This window comes from Lissotriton vulgaris, chromosome 1_1 (assembly GCF_964263255.1).
Source record: "Lissotriton vulgaris chromosome 1_1, aLisVul1.2, whole genome shotgun sequence".
Taxonomy (NCBI): domain Eukaryota; kingdom Metazoa; phylum Chordata; class Amphibia; order Caudata; family Salamandridae; genus Lissotriton; species Lissotriton vulgaris.
The window spans coordinates 957,107,939-957,129,563 of record NC_141685.1 but is presented as its reverse complement, the minus strand read 5'-3'; the positions used below and the strand labels follow the sequence as shown (position 1 = coordinate 957,129,563).

The 21,625-nt window shown below is 46.7% G+C and overlaps 1 protein-coding gene across 1 annotated transcript in view; it reads left to right on the top strand.

Annotated features, from left to right (window-relative positions):
• Positions 1 to 21,625, top strand: part of LOC147748276 (transmembrane protein 198-like) — a 96,032-nt gene that overhangs the window by 73,830 nt on the left and 577 nt on the right. Inside the window, exon 5 of the mRNA XM_086959689.1 lies at positions 18,983 to 21,609. Within this exon, the coding sequence (XP_086815815.1) occupies positions 18,983 to 19,132 (150 nt within the window). The 3' untranslated portion in view covers positions 19,133 to 21,609. The remainder of the gene's footprint in view (positions 1 to 18,982; positions 21,610 to 21,625) is intronic.

Below are 21,625 nucleotides of genomic sequence, written 5' to 3'. Positions count from 1 at the left end.
CAGTCACTGGTGTCACGCACGTCATCAGCCAAGGACTGACCGGGGAACAGAAGTGGCCCTCCGCCCTCTCAGTGCATTCCGCGGCGGGGGCATCACACTTCTTACCTCCCGGGTGCTGTCCTAGAAAAGGTGGCTTCTGGAAGGAGTGACTGGGCCGGGGTAACTAGGGGGGGAGGGGGCGGGGGCACACATCGCAAGGCAGCAGAGGTTAAAACATGTTAAAGGCTTAAGTGAGGGTCTTAGGGCCATGATATCCTAGTGTGCCCCATATACATTTCTTTTTAATCCATACCCACTTTCACTACTAATAAAGAGATACCTTGGTGAGAGGGAAGTATTTTTAATCTTTAACCCCCCCTGTAGGATCTATCAAGTGCTCCCGGAGTGTTGGTTGAGCCCACCCTGGGTTTTAGGGGCTGGGGCGGACCCGATGATGAAGCATGCCACTATTAGAGTGGGTGAGGGTCATATAAAAGAAAATAATTATGTTCGAGGCATATGGGCTGCAGATGGTACATTATGAATAGATCGCCATCTGGTGTTGGGCTCGGATGATTGCACTTTGTTTTTCTCTTGGAGAGTCTTTTGTATCTTGGTGACTCCTCCTTTGGTTGGTAGTGCGCATGGGCATCGGCTCCATCCTTAGATAGTTTTTTTCCGCCATCGGGTTCGGATGAGGATTGAGACGCTCCAGATCGACTTCGAAAAGAAGTGACTTATCGGCGCGTATTCCCTTTCCAATTCGACTGTATTGTTATCGAACGCGTTTCATTTCCATTCCGGCGCGTTTCGACTTCAACATCGAAGAAAAAACTTTGGTCTACATCGACGAACAAAAGGCCTTTCTCGACGCAGTCAAGCCCGGAGTCCATGGAAAGGACTCCCTTCAAGAAATGTCCAACGTGTGGTGCTAAGTTCCCACACAAGGACCTACACGAGGTGTGCAACCTCTGCCTATCGCCTGAACACGAATCCAGGGACTGCGAAGCCTGCGCAGCATTCTCCTCCAAGTCGACGATTAGAAACCGTCGAGCTCGAAGACACGAGGTTTCCAGAATGCAGTCGGAGGCGATCCCGGAGCTGTTCGGAGACCAGCAACTTGAGGAAGAAGAGGATCAGGAGGATCAGTCGGGGTCGGAAGGGGACGAGTCGGATGTCGAAGAACTCGATGTGCAACAAACCGTGAGTGACGACGTCCCCTTACCAAAAAACTGACCCCGTGTGGTAACGACCTCGCCTTCGAGCCCGGTCAAACCGCAGAAAAAAGTTTCCGACGCCCCGCCTTCGGGCCCGGCAACGAAACCGAAACTGAAACCGAAACACTCGGTCTCCCACCATGTCGGATCTGAGAAACGGTTGACATCGACTTCGACACCGAAGCTTCATGCAAGGGAAAGCTCGGCATCGAAACATTCCATGTCGAAACAGAAACATGATTCGACGTCGAAGACTCACTCGACACCGAAGAAGTCGGAATCGAGTAAACACTCGGTGCCGAAAACACCGAACATTGACGATCGAAAACAAAAGCACCTTTCGGAACCAAGGCCTTCGGTACCGATACAGGAGCAGCAGACAGATCCCAAACAAAAGATTTTGTTTATCGATCCGCAAACTGGCAAAGTAGTGACGAAGAAGAGGAAGAATGAACAGATAGAAGACAAATCTCTTCCTTCAAAAAAGAGAACACTGGGGACAAATACAACTCCTCCTACTTCTCCTCGACCTAAAGTCACACCCTCTTCTCCTATTCCTCACACTATGCCAAATATTCCTGCACCTTCTACACCAAGACCATCTACACCTCAGTCTGATGTAGACAGTGATCCAGGGGAGGGAGAACCTCAAGGGGATGATGAAACTATCCCAGATGAGGATGACCCATGGGAAAATTATAATGTAGAGTCAGATGATGACAACGACCCACAGTTATATCCCTCAAAGCCTTCACCACCTGATGATAACACAGGGTTTGTACAGCTCATTAATAGGGCAGCAAAATATCATAAGGTAGATATACATACAGAACCTCTAATAGAGGACTTCCTATTAGAGACGCTACCTAATGCACAAAGAACATCAGGTACTCTACCTATGCTAAAGGGTCTTCTCAGTCACACAGAAGAAATATTCAAAGACCCAGTGAGGGCTAGGGTGTTAAACCCAAGAATTGATAAAAAATATAAGGCGGCTCCAAAGGATCCAATATTTATCAAAGGGCAGGTACCTCTGGACTCGCTTGTAGTTTCAAACGCTCGTAAAAGAGCGAACTCATTATCTACGGGAGAGGCTCCTCCACCTGATAAAGAGTCAAAATTAATAGATGCATCAGGCAAGAGAGTAGCATCACAAGCGGCAAATAGCTGGCGTATAGCCAATACACAGGCACTGCTTGCACGTTATGACAGGGCACATTATGATGAATTAGAAAAACTCATCACACATCTCCCCAAAGAACATCAGAAAAGGGCAGATCAGTTAATACAGGAAGGAAAGATAATAACTAATACTTCCATTAAGTGCGCCCTAGACGCAGCAGACACTGCAGCAAGATCCATCAACACCAGTGTCATGTTAAGGAGACATGCATGGCTTAGAATCTCAGGATTCAAACAGGAAGTACAAACGTCCTTATTGAACCAACCCTTTGATCAAAAAACACTTTTTGGCTCAAGCACAGATGAGACCTTAGAAAAAATGAAAAAAGATACAGAAACGGCTAAGTCAATGGGAGCATTGCAGCAGCCAACACAAAGAGGTTCCTTTCGTAGATCCACCTATAGAGGAGGCTCAAAAAATACAGGAACAAATCAGCAATCCATCTCTTTCACACCTACATCACCCAAGGGTAATTGAAGAGGTAGTTACAGGGGTAACAACAACAAAGGTAGAGGCCGCGGAAATAATAACAACCGCAACGCCTCAACCCCAAAACAGTGACTTCATAGAACTTCCCCCAGACCACATAACACCGGTCGGGGGACGTCTATCACAGTTCCTACCTGTCTGGGAAAACATCACATCAGACAAGTGGGTGAGACAGATTATCCAACATGGTTATTGCCTAGAACTCACAGCTACCCCACCAAACATCCCCCCCAAACAGCGTCCAATGAGTCAAGATCATCTGACATTGTTAAAGGAAGAAGTACTAGCACTGCTACAAAAGCATGCAATAGAGAAGGTTCCAAAACATCAACAAGGGACAGGAGTATACTCTCTATACTTTCTAATCCCCAAAAAAGATGGGTCCCTGAGACCAATCTTAGACCTAAGACCTCTCAATGCATACATAAATTCGGAACATTTCCACATGGTCACGCTCCAACAGGTACTCCCTTTACTGAAGAAAGAGGACTTTCTTTCTAAACTGGATCTAAAAGACGCTTACTTTCATATCCCAATTCACAAAGCCCACAGGAAATACCTAAGGTTTGTAGTGGAAGGACAACATTATCAATTCAAAGTCCTTCCATTCGGGGTCACAACGGCACCAAGAGTGTTCACAAAATGCCTAGCTGTGGTGGCAGCACACCTAAGAAGACAACAAATACATGTCTTCCCATACTTGGACGATTGGTTAATAAAGGCCAAGTCACAAGAAGAATGTCTTCACAACACACAGAAGACAATTCAATTGCTGCACCACCTAGGGTTTACGGTGAACTACAAAAAATCACACCTGCAACCAAACAAGATTCAGCAATACCTGGGGGCTACTATAGACACAGAAACAGCAATAGCATACCCCAATCCGATCAGGATACAAACAATGATCGGGTTAATACAAAGATTTCAACCACAACACTCACTACCAGCACAAGTGTTTATGCAACTGTTAGGCATGATATCCTCCTGCATACTGCTAATACCACATGCCAGACTACAAATAAGTCCACTACAGGAGTGTCTAGCGACACAGTGGAATCGGGCTCAAGGTCAGATTACAGATCTGGTGTTGGTAAACGACCGTACGCATCGCTCTCTGAAGTGGTGGAACACAACAAACATTTCCAAAGGACGGTCGTTCCTAGAACCGATTCCACAAGTGATAATAACAGCGGACGCATCGCTCTCCGGATGGGGAGCGCATATGGACAAATACACAGTGCAGGGGAAGTGGAGTGTGCAGCAAAAGAAACAGCACATCAACTACTTGGAACTATTAGCGATATTTCTAGCACTAAAAGCTTTCCAAATGCAAATAACAAACAAGGCAGTCCTAATCAGAACAGACAACCTGACTGCAATGTATTATATTCAAAAACAGGGGGGGGGGACACACTCTCTCCAACTATCCAAACTAGCACAGGACATTTGGAGATGGGCCATTCCTCAAAAGATCTATCTGTTAGCAGAACACCTACCAGGAGTTCAAAATCAGATAGCAGACATCCTAAGCAGACAGTCAGAACAAGTACACGAATGGGAGCTGCACGACCAAATACTGCAGCCATTCTTCCAAAGATGGGGGCAGCCAGAGATAGATCTGTTTGCCAATCATCAGAAAGCAAAATGCCAAAACTTCGCATCCAGGTACCCACACCAACGGTCCCAGGGCAATGCACTATGGATAAATTGGTCCAACAAATTTGCTTACGCTTTCCCCCCTCTCCCACTAATTCCGTTAGTGGTTCGGAAACTGCAGCAGCACTCAATGACAATGATACTAGTGGCCCCCACGTGGGCAAGACAGCCGTGGTTCACCACGCTACTACAACTCTCACAGGTACCACATCAAAAGCTAAGATTATTACCCATGCACCTTACACAGAACCATGGAGAAATAATGCACCCAGATCCCAAACAATTGAACCTAGCGATCTGGCTCCTGAGGTCATAGAGTTTGGATATTTAGATTTACCACCAGAATGTATGGAAATCATTAAACAAGCAAGACGTCCTACCACCAGAGCATGCTATGCAGCAAAGTGGAAGAGGTTTGCGATACACTGTAACAGTAAGCACATCAACCCTCTGGACGCATCCACTAAACAGATCATTTGCTATTTACTACACTTGCAGCAATGTAACTTAGCATACACCTCTATCAGAGTTCATCTCGCAGCTATAGCGGCGTACCTACAAAACAGGCAACATCTTTCCCTGTTTAAAGTACCAGCAATTAAAGCTTTCATGGAGGGACTCAAAAGAGTCATTCCACCAAGACGACCACCTTCCCCAGTCTGGAATCTCAACATAGTACTTACCAGACTAATGGGGCCACCATTTGAACCTATGCATAGGTGTGAAATACAATTCCTCACATGGAAGGTGGCCTTCCTCATAGCTATCACGTCACTTAGAAGAGTAAGTGAGTTGCAGGCTTTTACGATTCAAGAACCATTCATGCAGTTACACCAAAATAAAGTGGTTCTTAGAACAAACCCAAAATTCCTACCAAAGGTAATTTCTGCATTCCACATCAATCAGTCAGTGGAATTACCGGTTTTCTTTCCAAAACCACAAACAGTAGCGGAAAGGGCCCTACATACATTGGAGGTCAGAAGGGCAATATTGTACTATATAGAAAGAAAACAAACTTTCAGAAAGACAAAACAGCTATTTGTTGCGTTTTCTCCTACACATAAGGGCAATCCCATCTCTAAAGGGGGCATTGCCAGATGGATTGTAAAATGTATTCAAATATGCTACTTGAAAGCAAAGAGAACATTAACTGTTCCTCCTAGAGCTCACTCTACACGTAAACTAGGAGCATCTATGGCATTTTTGGGAAACGTTCCGCTAGATGACATATGCAAAGCAGCTACCTGGGTTACACCGCACACCTTCACACAGCACTATTGTGTAGATGTGCACACAACACAACAAGCTAGAGTGGGACAAGCTGTATTAAAGACTTTATTTCAGACAGTTGCAACAGACACGGGCGACCACCGCTAGGGAGAGAACTGCTGTATAGTCTATTCATAATGTACCATCTGCAGCCCATATGCCTCGAACGGAATATGCTACTTACCAGTATGCATCTGTTCTTGGCATAGAGGGCTGCAGAGTGGTACATGCCCTCCCAGCCTCCCCGGAAACCTGTGTCTGTTCCAACATTATCTTATTTAGATACACTTACATGGGCATTCCTATCTGTATTCTATCATACTACTCCATCTAACCCTACTATGGCAAAACAATCTAAGGATGGAGCCGATGCCCATGCGCACTACCAACCAAAGGAGGAGTCACCAAGATACAAAAGACTCTCCAAGAGAAAAACAAAGTGCAATCATCCGAGCCCAACACCAGAGGGCGGTTTATTCATAATGTACCACTCTGCAGCCCTCTATGCCAAGAACAGATGCATACTGGTAAGTAGCATATTCCTTTCCCTGTAGTTTCATGAAGACCAGGAGTTGGTTTTTTCAAGGCATGGGAGTTCTTTGATTTTGAGTCTTAGTTTGTTGAGGGAGAGTGTACTCTTTGCTGCCCGCCACCCCTGTGCTGATCAGGGAAACGTTTTCCTTCCCTTCTGGGTACCGAGTGCGGGTTTCTGGACTTGGTGTACCCCTTTTTGTGATTGGTTTACAATAAAGTAGCCTAGCCTTCCCTCACCTAATGGAATCGCTGACCCTGCAGGCAGTGCAGGCCTGAATCAATGCCACGCATCTAAGCAGAGACAAACAAAAAGTGCAATGAAAGACACAGACAGAAAAAAAGCCTTAGCAAAGCCAGTAGGTTTTACCTTTCTGACCTATTGGGTTTGCACAGCATCGGCAACCCCCACCAAAAAAGCAGGACCACATATGCACGTGCATCGGTCATCACACATTACAGATTGACATGGGCACCTTTTTATTCATTTTTTTATTTACCATTTCTAGATGGGGGTGCCACTTAAAGCAGTAAATAAAAATAATAATATTCTTGTGGATACTTCTAACCACAAAATCCTCGCATGTGTGAATACTCCCAGGTGCCATACTGGATCTGAATATTTTTTTCAGCTTTGCTCTCGCACACCAGCAGGTGGCATGGCGCAGCCCTGCATCAGCCTTGTCTCACCCCGGAAGTGACAACATTGGAGCTGCATAACAGCACTATCCATATGTGCTGACGGCCGTCATTTTCTTTCCACGGCTTTGGATGCAGATCCTTGGCTCACTCCCAAACTTTTTTTCTCAAATTCTTCTTCAGTGTGCAAGGAAACATGTCACCACTTAAAACCACAGCCTTCTAGGGACTGTCACCAGTAGATGTCTGTGATGGATCCCATGAGGTCTACCTCTGGTGTCTAAGGCCACTGCAAGATTCAAAGGCATGTGAGGACTCCACTTGGATGAACCTCCAAAGCTATTCGGGAGTGTGAGGATAAGCTCTACTTTGCTTAACACCGGCAAAAGGCACGCAAGTCTGGCTCCCAGTCGAAGTTGAGGGCATGGACCCGCTCCTGCTCTTGATTCTGTTCTCACAACAGATCCTCTTACCATTCAAAGTCTTCAGGTAAGTCCAAGAAAAAGAAAAGTGGTTAGTTTTTGCAGTGTCTACGCTAGCCCTGACACCGGAGGAGGACCGAATTATCATGTACGACTCCTAAAGAAACATGACTCAACCTCGACCAAAGCAGCTTCATATACCACTCCCAGTCCAGCCTCATTCTGACTGAGACAGAACACTGCCTCTACTGCAAAACCACCTACAAGCCCTCCACAATGTGTTTAGCACAGACTCTGACATAAAAATCAACATATCTTAGAGATGATGTGTGCTTGAAGTTTTGGACCTACAGCTCCCATCCATTGAGGTCAAGACTAATGCACCAACTGACGGTCTGCAGCCCAGAATGGCAATGGAAGCCACTTCCCCCGTATATTTAAGTGTTCATTGCCATATTAATAGGCATCTCAGCAAAACTGGTAAATAGGCAAGTGGTCAGACACTACAATCCGACCCCAGAAGATGTACCTTCCTGAACCAGTGTCTGCACCTGAAAGTCTATATGTCCAAACCTCCACAAGGAGGTCAATCCAATCTAATTTCCTACAATACCTTCTGACGTAGAATCTAAATGTATTGAAGCATTCGGAAAACTAGTGTTTTCTTCTGCCAGCATAGCCCTCCGCTCTGTCAATGCTACTTACTTCCTAGAAAGATATTAACATGCATTGTGGGATATGGTCAGGCAGATTTTGCCGACTGTCCCTGAAGAGGTTTGCACCAATTTAGTGCAGATTATCCAGGAGTGCCAGGATGCAGCAAAGTATGTGATCTGTTCTGACCTGGACACCACTGAGGCTACGCAGTTATCAGCGTGGTGCTTTGGCGATATGCATTGATGAGATCCATGGGCTTCTCTGCTGACCTCCAGGTGATGTAGCTGATGGCACCTATCTCCTTGAAGATTAGGCAGACTTTGCACTGGAGCACTTTAAAGAGAAATGGATGATCCACTCATTTAACAAAGATATACTCACTACCGTTCCTTTCATAACCCACTGCATACCCCATCCACAGCAGACAAGTTTTCAAGGTACCATTTGTCCATTCTGCAAAAGAAAGTCCAGGTTGTTTTGAACAAAGGACCCATAGTGAGGGTTCTGGCATCGTAAATAGGGACTTGCTGTTACTCTTGTTATTTCTTGGTGCCGGAGAAGGAGGGAGGACTTTTCACTCTCAATTCTTTCCCAAAAAAGGACAAATTCAGGATGTTCACGTTGGTCCAAGTTCTTTCGGCCCTAGACCTAAAAGACCATCTCCATTCTGCAGCCACACAGGCGTTACCTGTAGGCGGGCCAAGAGCATTTTCAGTTTTCTGTGTTCCCCTTCGGCCTCACTATTGCCCCTTGGGTGTGCATTAAAATGATGACGGTGGTCGCAGCACACTGTCAGAGCTCAGGTATACCAGTCATACGTACCTTGACAATTGGCTGCTAAAGGCAGGCTTGCTGCAGTCAGTTGTGGACCACCTCCAAATGGACCTCTTAACATGTTTGGGGTTCTTATCCAACGTGCTGAAGTCACACCTGACTCCTTCAAAGCATATGCCATTCACCTGAGTCGTTGTGGATACGGTGCAGTTTCGATTCAGAGTCCAGGACATTTGGGCTATGATCCTGATGTTTTAGCCTTGGCCCTGGATCTTAGTGAGTGTGGCTCTTGCGACTTCTTGGCCTCTTGCATCCTGCTTGTGGACTATGCCAGATGGCACACGAGGGCTCTGCAGTGGGATTTGAAGTGTCTGTGGGCTCAGCACCAAGGGAACCTGTCAGATTCCATCCATGTTTCGGAGGAAACCGCATAAGATCTGCAGTGATGGTGGCTCAACAGCAATTGATCCCTACACTTCTCAGAGCTGACGGTGGTGACAGATACGTCATTGCTGGGTTGGGGAGGTTACGTGGGACTGGTGGAGATCAGAGGACTCTGGGCTTTGCCTCCACATCAGTCTGTTGGAATTGTGGGACCTTCACTTGACAGTGAATACCTTCCTACCATCGATTAAAAAGAGGCTGGTTCAGGTCCTCACAGAAAACACCAATGCCATGAGGTACTGCAACAAGAAGGGCACAGGGGGATCCTGGGCCCAGTGCAATGAGGCTCTGTACCTCTGGAACTGACTGAGTCATCAGGGCATCTACCCGATCGTGAATAAGGTTGCCAGAGTTTTTAACACCAGGGTGGACAAACTGAGCCAGTAAAACAGCAGATCATGATTGGCAGCGTCACCTGGAAGGGATGCACGCCGTCTTTCATCAGTGGTGAGAGCCCTGGCCCCATCTCTTTGCTGAGGCAAAGAACATGCTGGAGGGCCCAAGAAGGCTATCTCATGCATGAGACACTTGTGTGCCTTCTCGCTGCTGCCTCTGCTGCCTGGGCTCTGAAGATCAAGAATGACTGGGCCAAAGTCATCTTAGTGGCAAGGAGAGTGTGGTACTTGGAACTTCTGGACAGGAGCATCTGTCCTCCAACCAGGCTGCCGCTTTGGTAAGGTCTTCTGTCACAATAGCAGGACGCAGTCCTACACAATCTGCTCCTCCATTGGTGGAGACAGAGCGGTGACTACTGTCTGCTTTTTACTTCCATTCCAAAGTTGTGGATGTCATTCTAGCAGCCAGATGTCCAGCCTCAAAATCTGTTTATTTCAAACACTGAGAAAAGTTTGTAGTCCTCACCATACAGAACCATTGCAAGCAAAGTTGTCAGATGTTTGTATTTTGTGCTTTCTTTAGCTCAGCAAGGATTCACTATGGGCACTTTTAGAGGTTATGTGTCGGCCCTTTCAGGTTTTTGTTTACTGGGTTACCCATCATTATTTAAATCACCAGTTGTAATGCGTTTTCTGAAAGGTTCAGTTCATATGTTTCCCCCCAAAACCTTTTATGATGCTACAGATGGACGTTAATTTGGTTCTCACATTCTTTATGTTTACCCGTACACTTTTTGAGCCGGGCAAGATGGCTGCACTCTAGTGCAGCTCTGCCCAGCAGATTATTATTATTATTATTTAAAATTTTATATAGCGCGCAGTTACTCTAGGGCATGGGTACTCACAAACTTTCTCTCGGGGGCCAAATTTACAGTGTGGTTTGTGTCCGAGGGCCGCACCAGTGGGGGTGGGGTCAGTGGGGGAGGGGGCGGGGCTAGAGCAACAAAAAAAACTGCGACCATGAGGTTGATCACATGTCCCTGCAGCGGACACCTTCGTCCACTGAGCCACCAGACCCCGCATACACACATCTCTCTCTCTCTCTCTCTCTCTCTCTCTCTCTCTCTCTCTCTCTCTCTCTCTCTCTCTCTCTCTCTCTCTCTCTCTTTATCTCTATCTCGCCCTATCTCTCTCTATCACTCTCTCTGTCCTCCCTCTCTAGCTCTCTCCCTCCCTCTCTCCCTCTGTCTCACTCACTCTGACTGTCTCACTCCCGTTCTCTCCTTCTGTCTCACTCTCTCTCTCTCCTTCTGTCTCACTCTGACTGTCTCTCTCCCTCTCTCTCCCTCTCTGTCTCACTCACTCCCTCTCCCTCTCTATCACTCCCTCTGACTGTCTCACTCCTTCCCTCTCCCTCTGTCTCCCTCTGTCTGTCTGTCTCACTCTCTCTGTCTCCCTCTCTCTGTCTCCCTCTTTCTCTCTCTCTCTGTCTCCCTCCCTCCCCCTCTCCCTGTCTCCCTCCCTCCCTCCGTCTCCCACTTCCTCCATCCATCTGTCTGTCTCCCTCTCCCTCCCTCCATCTGTCTGTCCCCCTCTGTCACCCTCTGTCTCCCTCCCTCTGTCTTCCTCCCTGTCTCCCTCTCCTTCTCTCTGTTTCCCTCCCTCTGTCTCCATATGCCTGTCTCCCTCCCTCGGTCTCCTCCTCTCTGTCTCCCTCTCTCTGTCTCCCTTCTCCCTCCATCTGTCTCCCTCCGTCTCCCTCCGTCTGTCTCCCTCCTCCCTCTGTCTTCCTCCCTGTCTCCCTCTCCTTCTCTCTGTTTCCCTCCCTCTGTCTCCATATGCCTGTCTCCCTCCCTCGGTCTCCTTCTCTCTGTCTCCCTCTCTCTGTCTCCCTTCTCCCTCCATCTGTCTCCCTCCGTCTCCCTCTTTCTGTCTCCCTCCCACTGTATGTCACCCTCCCTCTGTCCCCCCTCTGTCTCCCTCTCCCTCCCTCCCCCTCTCACTGACTGTCTCCCTCCCTCCCTCTGTCTGTCTCCCTCTCTCTTCCTTTCCCTCCCTCTCCCTCTATCTCCCTCCCTTTTACTCCCTCCCAGTGCCCCAGCACATTTATCTGTGAGGGGCTGCCATTACCATAATTCTCTTAAAAGGGAGTGCCAGCATCTTGTTCATTGCGACGCCGGGACTGAGAAACGTTGCCTCTTTTTAAAACAATGTGGTTTCTAAAGACACTGCCCTAAGCACTAGCGCTGCTTGTCTGAAGGACCGCAATACTTTGGCAGCTTCAATTGCTTACCTGCATTGGACTGAGTGGTCCCAATACTCCTTCACTACAGGAATTGCCAGCAATAACATAATTACTCGAACGGAAGCGCACCAGCGCTTCAACATGCACTGACTGCAGGCAAGTTTGGAATGCGTCTATGTAACTCAGAAACATGTGTAACAACATAAGTCCCCACACCCACCCTCATACATCCACACAACCACCAACATACACAAAAGCACCTACCACCATATATATGTAGAACTACACAAGGTCATACGTCCACAAAAGCAACATTGTAACCCAGCACACAAAAGTGAAAAAATATGCACCAAAAATTCCTAGATTCACAGAAAAATGTGAAGTCAGAAGGGAATTAAAGGTAGCTAATATGTTAACAATAGTGTCTTCTTAAAATGTAAGAAGTGATGAAATTATTGAGTTATGGTTCTACCTTTGCTTTATATCACAGTTCTGTCATACTCAGTTAACCTTACCTCTCACAACTTCAATACAGTCTTGCTATGTTACCCACTTTTTCAAACAAAATGTAGCACACAACACAATATAAAACACGAATAACTTCATCATATGCTAACACACTACTATAGTTTGCCATCACCCTCACTGTAGATGTGTCCACCTAACATCTTAGGATAGCACATTCACCATCGTACAGCTGCCCACTAAAAGTTATATATGACCACTCAGGTTCCATCATGTGCTACTAGCCACAAGTATACGCCCACTCCCACCCTTCAGACAACCACTTTCATACACCCACAAACATATCCATACACACACCTGCGAATGCCGACACGTCCAGCCTCATCATAAACGCACACACTCATGATCATATGCCAGTACAATGATGGCCAGCAGGTTCCTGCACAGTTTTTATTTACCAATGTTGACGCTTTACCTCTCTGAGACCGCAGTCAAACAATCATACATTCTTTTACAAATGTATAAACATAATCAATGATTCTGTCAAACACGTCTCATTTTAAGGTTTCTCGAATAATATAACATGTGGAAGTTAAGACTGAATTAGTACAACGGGCCATGACACCCCTATTGCTCTTGCAATCTTCTTTCTAAAAATGATTTTGCTTCCTCTGTTGGGATACCCGATGTAAAACGTCTTTAGAAATGCAAAGTGTGCCTTTTGTTTATGCCACGTGGGAAGTCCCACTACCTCCCTCTGTCACCCTCTTCACCTCACCCTGCGTGTCTCAGCCTGGGCTGAGATAGCCTCCTGGCACACACAGCCCCACCCGAGCACTTCACAGCTCTTTAGAAATACCATTTGTATGTTAATGAGGCCTTGCTGTACTTAACCTCTTCTTAGGCCCCTGCAGCTCCACTATCCTTGGAATCACCCGGAGGCCGGCCCCCACAGAGCAGCAGAGTCTCTTAGACTCGCGCTGCAGCAACCAGCAGTGTTTGAAGACACGATTTCCTTTTTTTTAAAAATACAACACGGGTACGATGTCTCGAAGGTCAGCGGGCCGCCAGGGACGGCTTGCCGGGCCGCCACTGGCCCGCGGGCCGTACTATGAGTACCCGTGCTCTAGGGCATCCCAGCGCTTAACAGGACACCAACAGATAAAAACAGTCAGTCAGGTGCAATCAAACAGGGAACAGATGTGTTTTCAGACATTTGCGAAAGCGCAAAGTACAGGTCTCAGCGCGCAGTTTTAGAGGTAGGGAATTCCAAAGCCTCGCTGTGTTCACCGAGAATCTTCTCCCGCCCGTGCGTGCCCTCTTTACTCTGGGGACTAGGAGGAGATGTTTCTGGTCAGAACGCAACGTTCTGTTCGCTTTGTATGGCACTGCTAGATTTCTCAAAATAGGGGGTCCTGTCCCCTGGAGAATTTTGTGGGCTGTACAGAGTGCCTTAAATTTTACTCTTTCCCACACTGGGAGCCAGTGCAATGCCTTTAGGGCAGGTCTAGCTGACTCGGTTCTGGGAGTGCCCATGAGCAGTCTGGGCGCCGCATTTTGGACCTGCTGAAGTTTGTTAAAGGTGGATTCAGCGGCACCCAGAAAGAGGGCATTGCTATAATCGAGTCACAATGTTATCAGCCCCTGAATCAACAACTTCCTAGATGGGAAAGGAAGAAGAGGGAAGATTTTGTGGGCTGAACGTAACAGGGCGAAACAAACTCCTGCCGTTTTTTTAGCTTGGGTCCTGAACGAAAGATCTTGTTCCAACCAGATCCCCAAGCTCTTAATCTCCTCTTTCATACTGGGGAGATCGCCCATACAACTAGGCCAGCTGGTCAATGGGAGTGAGGGGGCTTTATTCCCTAGCAGCACTATCTCTGTCTTAGAGCCATTCAGCTTGAGAGCTGATTCGTCCATCCAGGTGTGGACTTCAGATCTCCTATCCGTCCCGAATCTTCTGCATACTGGGGCATCCAAGCATCTAAACTGCCACCCTGCATGGAGTGTCACCCCTGCTACATTTAGTCGCCATTGGTGCGACTGGAGAGGCTCTGCATAGGGACAATTCCGCAAGAGCTATTCAGACTGCCTTGAGGCCTATGATGGCGGCCGAGGATGCAGCTAGTGTGAGCTGAGCTCCGGCTGGGGCTCTGAGGCGACAAGAGTGTCCTGCGGCTCTGAGGTGCCGACCCTGGTGGCATCGTTTGAAGCGTCCCATGACCTCGGCGACGTGCGACCCCCCCCAAGAAATTGATAAAGAGAACTGTGGCCTGTTGTCTGCATCGGCCCCGGGAACTAGAGTGAGCCTGTTTCCCGAGTGGTGACGGCGTCTGGCGGGTGGACGCACCAGCGGCGGCCGCTATGGAGGCTAGGAGACCTCCAACACTCTGATCCCTCAAGTGGTCAGGGACCTCGATCCGAGCAACAGCGGGGAAAGTGAGCTGTGCGGTGTTGCTTCAGCGGGGGCCCAACGGGAGACGTAACAGCGCCGACGGACCGGCGACAAGAACTGTACGGGACACTCCGAACCCGTCTTGAATTCCAGTGACACCGGGACCCACGCGATCTTGTGCGGCCGCATTGATCACCCCCTGCCGCATTACACTGCCCACGAGTGAATCCCGAAAGACCAATCTATTGGGCGCTGGTAACGGTCTTAGTGGTGAGTGGCTGGGGCCGGACTTCGAAACATCGGGTCAGGGATTTAGCCACCTATACAGCCCAGGACACGGCGGATACTGCGAGGCAGACTCCCCTGATCAACACAGGCACAAACGGTAGGAGCATGATCACTATAATTAAGATGCCTGCTGCAGCATGTGCACAGGTAAAGGAAAACCCCTCGCTGCCCAATCGATCGTAGCCAGTTGCATGGCAAATTCACTACCCCTTAAATATTGAAAAAAGACCTTCTCATCCATTTTGAGCTCAGAGATATATTTCACTGACAGTCCCTGCAAAATGGCAGCTATCGGCTCTCCATGCTAAGAAGCTGGCAATAGAAAGAGGACTGCGCACGGGAGACAAACAAAGGACTACAGCTACTAGCGGCCATCTTGGAATGGCTCTGTACATCTATAGTTTTCTATGATCGTCCTGATGGGTTTAGATTAATTAAGGGAATTTAATTATTTTCTTACGCCCTATACAATTTTTTAACTACTTCCCCCCTTAATGGGCATAGACATGCAGGAATTCGAGGATAGTAAAAGACGCCATCAAGGACCACAGCAAGGCTTGTAGATGTGCTGAATAAGCAATAGACTAAAGGATACAGCTAAGTGAGTGTCACTACTACAGGACCACCCTGTAGTGTTGTATACTTATCTTCAGCATCCACGCACTTCTGACCCGATAGTGCAGAAGCCTGCTAAACACCTCACAATCGCATGGATGGTTCGCTCTGGACTACAGATACCACAGACAGAGGCATGGAACGCGATGCTGCACGGTACCCCCCTATTGCCGAGATGACCTACCCCTTAATCTTGACACTGGACTTAACAACTCTGTGACCCCATTCGAGCTATGGGCCCATTTACTCTAACTTCTTGGGCCCCCACAATGTATTACTCTACCACTACCGATCTGCCAGAACTGTACTGCTTCTCAGCCCCCTGTTACTACCGCCCCGCATTCCCTCTATTCCTTTATTGGGGTCTTGTTTCTTCTGTGTTTGACTATGCAACTGTAACTATTGTAACCTTGTTTTTCCCTGACCGCTGAGACCTGAGCAACATGACTGATGCCCGGTGGAGCTGCTAGACAGCTATAGAGGAGATCCGCCCTGGCTCACCACCTCGGCTTTCACCTACCCAGCCGGACATTGGACACTGTTCTCCCCGTCTCTTTGATGCAACCGTAACTAATGTAACCTTGTTTTTTCCCTGACCTCTGAGACCTAAGCAACATGGCTGATGCCCGGTGGAGCTGCTAGACAAGCTATAGAGGAGATCTGCCCTGGCTCACCACATCGGCTGTCACCTACCCAGCCGGATATTAGACACTGTTCTCCCCGTCTCGTCGATGCAACCGTAACTAATGTAACCTTGTTTTTCCCTGACCGCTGAGAACTGAGCAACATGGCTGATGCCGGATGGAGCTGCTAGACAGCTATAGAGGAGATCTGCCCTGGCTCACCACCTCGGCTGTCACCTACCCAGCCTGACATTGGGCTCTGTTCGCCCCGTCTCCCCGCCATGTCTCCTTCCTCCCCCTCCCTTCGACGAATTACTGTAACACTGTTGTTTTGCCTATGTTTTACTATGCTCTGGTAACGGATGTAATTTGCAACTTGTAATGCTACGATTCCTCATGTAAAGCGCTCTGATACCTTTGGGTCTAGCCAACACTATATAAAACTCTTCAAATAAATAAATAAACCAATGCACAACTGTCCTTTGTATCTCCTTACTCTTAAAATAGTCTTTCTCATTGCAATAACTTCATATTGTTGCACGAGGGAGCTGCATTCTCGGTTTATTCAGCATCCATACACAACCTTTTTCCGGATAAGCTGGTGTTGCGAACCAGAGCAACATTTCTACCGAAGGTGGTGACTCCATTTCATGTCAGCCAATCCATCACTCTTCCAGCATTTTTTCCTCTGCTTCACCCCTCAAAAGAGAAAGGGAGAATCCATAATTTTGACCCCAAAAGAGCATTGAGATTTTATTTTGATCGTACCAAGGAACACCGGGTGGAGGTCAGCTCTTTGTGGGGTCTCTGGAGAAAACACGGGTAATGCAAGACCATATTGTGGTGGATAATTCACTGTATGAAAATCTGCTATGCTTTGCCCAAGAAGCACCCTCCAGAAGGTCACAGGGATCATTTGAGCAGAGTCAAATGTCTGTGCTTTGGCATGCAGAGTGCCTGTCTGGACATCTGTTGGGATGCACTGTGGGTGCCAGTGCATTCATTATGCAGTGATAGCCATGTCCAGCGGAGAGTCTCCTAGCCCGTTTGATCTTTCAGGAATTTTTTAGTTCGAACCATTCTTCAGACCCATCACCTTGGGAGGTATTGCTTTGGGATTTATTCACATGGTGAGTAATGTTTGTTTGGAAATATCCATCAGAAGAACAAGTTACTTACTTTTGTTAACACTCTTTCTGGTGGATACTCTATCTAAATGAAGATTCCTCACCCCCTCCTGGTAAACAGTGTTTACCATGCATGCGAGACAATGCATGCCATTACAACGTGGTCGTTACAACGACCGCGTTGTTACATTGCATACCTTTACTCCGCAAGTCGGAACAACGACTTGAGGAGGAGGCAGAAGGTGTTAGATTTAAAATCCAACACCTTCCCTACTGTTGCACAGACTGGAGTTGGAATAGTAAATTATACTATTCCAACATCCAGTGTAACAGCATGCGTTGCATGCGGACTAACATGCAATATTCCCCCCTCCTATCTCTCCGATCTCTGAAATGCTGTCTTTTCTATCTCAAAAAGATCCAAATCTAGGACTCTGCACACTGCCACAACTGATCATTTGTTAAGCTCAGCGCCTGACAGCGCACAGTCAAGAAAGAAACTGACATCAGCGTGCAGGGGTGGTGCTTATACGTGACTCTGATGTCACTTCTGGGGCAGGATAAAGCTGATGCTGAGTTGCATGACCCCACCTCCTGGGGCGCGGGGAAAGTGCTGAGAAGAATCTCTGGATCCAGTCTAGCCCCTGGAGATATTCAAAAGGGAGGATTCTGCGGTTAGTGCTCACCAGAAAGAGCATTACCCAAGGTAAGTAATTTGTTTTTTATCTTTTTAATTTAAAAAACTGAATGGCCCGTCAGCAAATGGCAACTGCTGAGCCCCAAAAAATTAACACAATGAAAAAGTTGCAGAAATGTTGCATCCGAATGAGCGGGGGGCAGAATAGGAGCTACTGGATGGAGTGGGCAGTGAAAGATAACACAGGGATTTGGAAGCAAAGAAAAGCGGGTTGGGGAGTAATGAAGGAGCTTGAGGCATAGGGGAGGAAAAAAAAATCATGGCTGTGGAAATGACCGACTAGCTGGAGTTGTGGAGAGGTGGAAGCAACAAGTGGAATGTGGGGAGATTATTTGAGTTTGGGAGCAGCACACGAGGGAGAAAGCAAGGACACACATGCTCTGTCATTGAGTGCTCAGAAAAACAAAAAAGTAGCTCCCTGAACATGAGCAGTGGATGGATACAACTCATCCAATCAAACGGAGGGTAAAGAGGCTGTTCTCCTGGGGAAAGACAAACACAAGAAGGGGAAGACAAGCCTTCAAATAAGAAGCAAGCAACAGAGTAACAAGAATTCTGTGATATCTTTGTATTGTATTACGTCAGGCTTAAGAATGTTTTAGTAGTATTCTTATACTTTGTTAGGTAGGTTGGTTAAGGGTTCTATGGGGATGGCAGTTAAAGGCTGACTGGGAAGCAGTGCAGACTCATGTGGATGTTAAAAGCTGTAGGTAGGCAAGACCTAAAACATTTAGGGTGCTGATGGGGTCTCTTAAAAAAAAGACAGAGGAAAGGAGCCACAGGGCAGTGATAAACAGTGAGATAGCCAAAGTAAACTTGAAATGCAGGAGTTGAAGGACTGCTTCATAGGGGCAAACTTGTTTTAAGGCACAGTTTGTTAAATTGCACCTCTTTTTAAAGTGTCTTGTACTCTTTGCTTCTTCCTCTAGAGCTACCTCCAGAGTCTGCGAGATCGACAGACGGGGACTGGTACCTCCCTGAGCAGCCTGAGCACACACATGCAAACCTTGGTGGATATGGACTACGAGTGCGGATCCACTGTGCCCCTGACTGCCACCACACCTGTGGTGCAAGTGTGAGGGAGCAGGAGAGTTGTGGACCCCAGATTGCTGTCACATCCTTGTTGCTTGTGTAATAGAATGGGCCAGGCACTTGCACTGACCTCAGCCGCACTTGTGGTGAGGGAGAAGAACACATGTATCCCTTGCCCCTGGTGCGCTGCCCTCCTGGTGTTGGGGTAGGTGTCGGAATAGACAAGATGCGTGCCCCTGGCTGGCACCACAACTGTAACGTGAAGAAGTTGCAGCCACTCTACAGTGAACAGACCCAACCACAGAGCTCACAGTAAGCATTGGCAGTCTCACCAGCGGCTCTAGGCTGCTGTAATATTTTGGGAGTCCATGCCAGCCTTTACCACTAACGAGGAGGATCCGCCTTACCACTAGCACTTCACATGTGCCTTAATCATGCATTGCAGACTCATTGATTTGTCCCGGGGTGGAGGGGTGATGCATTGCTGACCTTCGATCGATTTAAAGGAAGTATCGCAAAGTAGCCCAGGTTTACAAGGTTATAATATGCAGAGTCTGAATGAGTTATTTTGTGGCGTGAACCTAGGCTAGATTTACACATTGTGGCTGGGCTCAGAAAAGCATCCTCTGTTTTTAAATGCAAGTTTTTGGAAGGTTATTTTGTCACTATTGCCAGAGTGAATACGACTCCTGATGCAGATGGAAAGCATACAATGCCTGGTAATAAGGCAGCCATCTTCAGATTGTATCTTCTGCCATTAAATTCAGAAGCTTGTAGACTACTGGGATTGAAACACAGAAAACGCTCCAGTGAACTGGAGGTTAGCCCAACCCCGAAGAAAAAGGGAACAAAAACCACTGTCGGTGACCTGTGCAAATCTTCTGAACCTTAATATTGGTTTGTGTTGTAAACAAGTTGTAGGCAATAGTTCCGACATTTTGTTTTTGTTTCTCTAACGGTCTTCCAGGCTGGTTATAGATAGTCCTGAAGTTTTAGAATCAATGTTTGCGGGGAGATTTGCACTCGGCATATTTTGTGGTGTGCTTCGCAACCATGAGCTTTAAAAACCTGAAGAGAATATCATGGTTTCATGTGGCAACTTGGGTGCATTAATTAATCTTAAATTTATTTAGGCGTACTCATTTTGGTGAGATCAACGCCACAGACCTGTGTTTCCGATTAACATTTCCTCTATCTTGTGCATTACTTTCAGGAAATTCCATTTTATACTCTCGGATTTTCCTCTTTTTTGAAAGGTAGATGAGTGTTGCTGCATCTACAAATTTTTCACTAAATACGCTTGTGAGTAATATGTTAATTCTTAAGTATTATATGTACATATTGTATGGGGTCACACGCCCATATGGCTTGCATAATTTATCCCTTTACGATTTACTACTTTTATCCTTCTCCATTTTTTCATTATATATATGTAAAACATAACTTATTTTACAAAAGACACTTCCATACTTTTTTTAAAACTATTGCCTAGCTCTGACTTTATTTGCCTAAGTTTTCTAACCCTACCCCCATTCCGAAGCTTTTTTTTCCCCCAAGTTGTAATATTAGTATTTTTGTGCCAAGATTTTTATCATAACACACGTCACAAAAAACACATTTTTTATATGGTAGTGTCGGAACCGGGTACAAATCAACAAGGAGGAATTGAGAGGGATTTTATAATAGATGGTCTGCCATACATACTCCTCTCACTAAGATACTCAACATCACAATGTATGACATTCCACAAAGAGACTGAGAAGTCCACGGGGTTACTATTTTAAGGACGCAAACCCCTCACCCACCTGTGTAGCATGCTTCATCATCAGGGTTTACACCTTGTTGGGGGACAAAAAACTCCACTTGTCTCCACGAGTTCTAATATATGGAAATTCTTGTTAAGAGATATTTTTTAACTTGCTCCCAGAATGTATGGAAAAATCATCAAACTATGGATCTGCCAAAAACAGTATACAGTTACCGAAGGTGAACAACAAACCTATTGGTGTTCCAAAGTAAAAAAAAACAATTGGACACTATGGGTCTGTTTCCTCAGTAGTCCTGTTGTGGTCAAAATGTTTCCGTTAGCAACTTATGCCCAAAACGCGACAGCATAATTCAAAAGGACTGAATTGAAGATCTCTTTTCAGAACCTAAACTCCTACTACGCTAACCAATGTTAGCTCTGGGTATGAAGGTGGTTGCTCATGTAGAAAAAATGAGTTCCAGCATTCTGTCCGACATGGAAAGACCTATCATATAACATTTTTAGTCTTCTGCCTCCTCTCAAACAAGACTAAAATACATGTAGTAATAACATTTGAAGAAACTTCTCTGACGTAACACCTGTGAAAATGCTCACTTCAAAACATGCTGTTTCACTGCACACTTGAAAAAAAGTGAAGAGGTGGCGCATTGAAGGCAAAAGGCATGAGGGAATCTTACCGTGATTGGACTCTAATAGGACCTCATGGAAGGGGAAGCCACAGTGTATCTGTGTCAATTGGTAAACTACATTTAACCCGTTTAGCGCGTCGAAC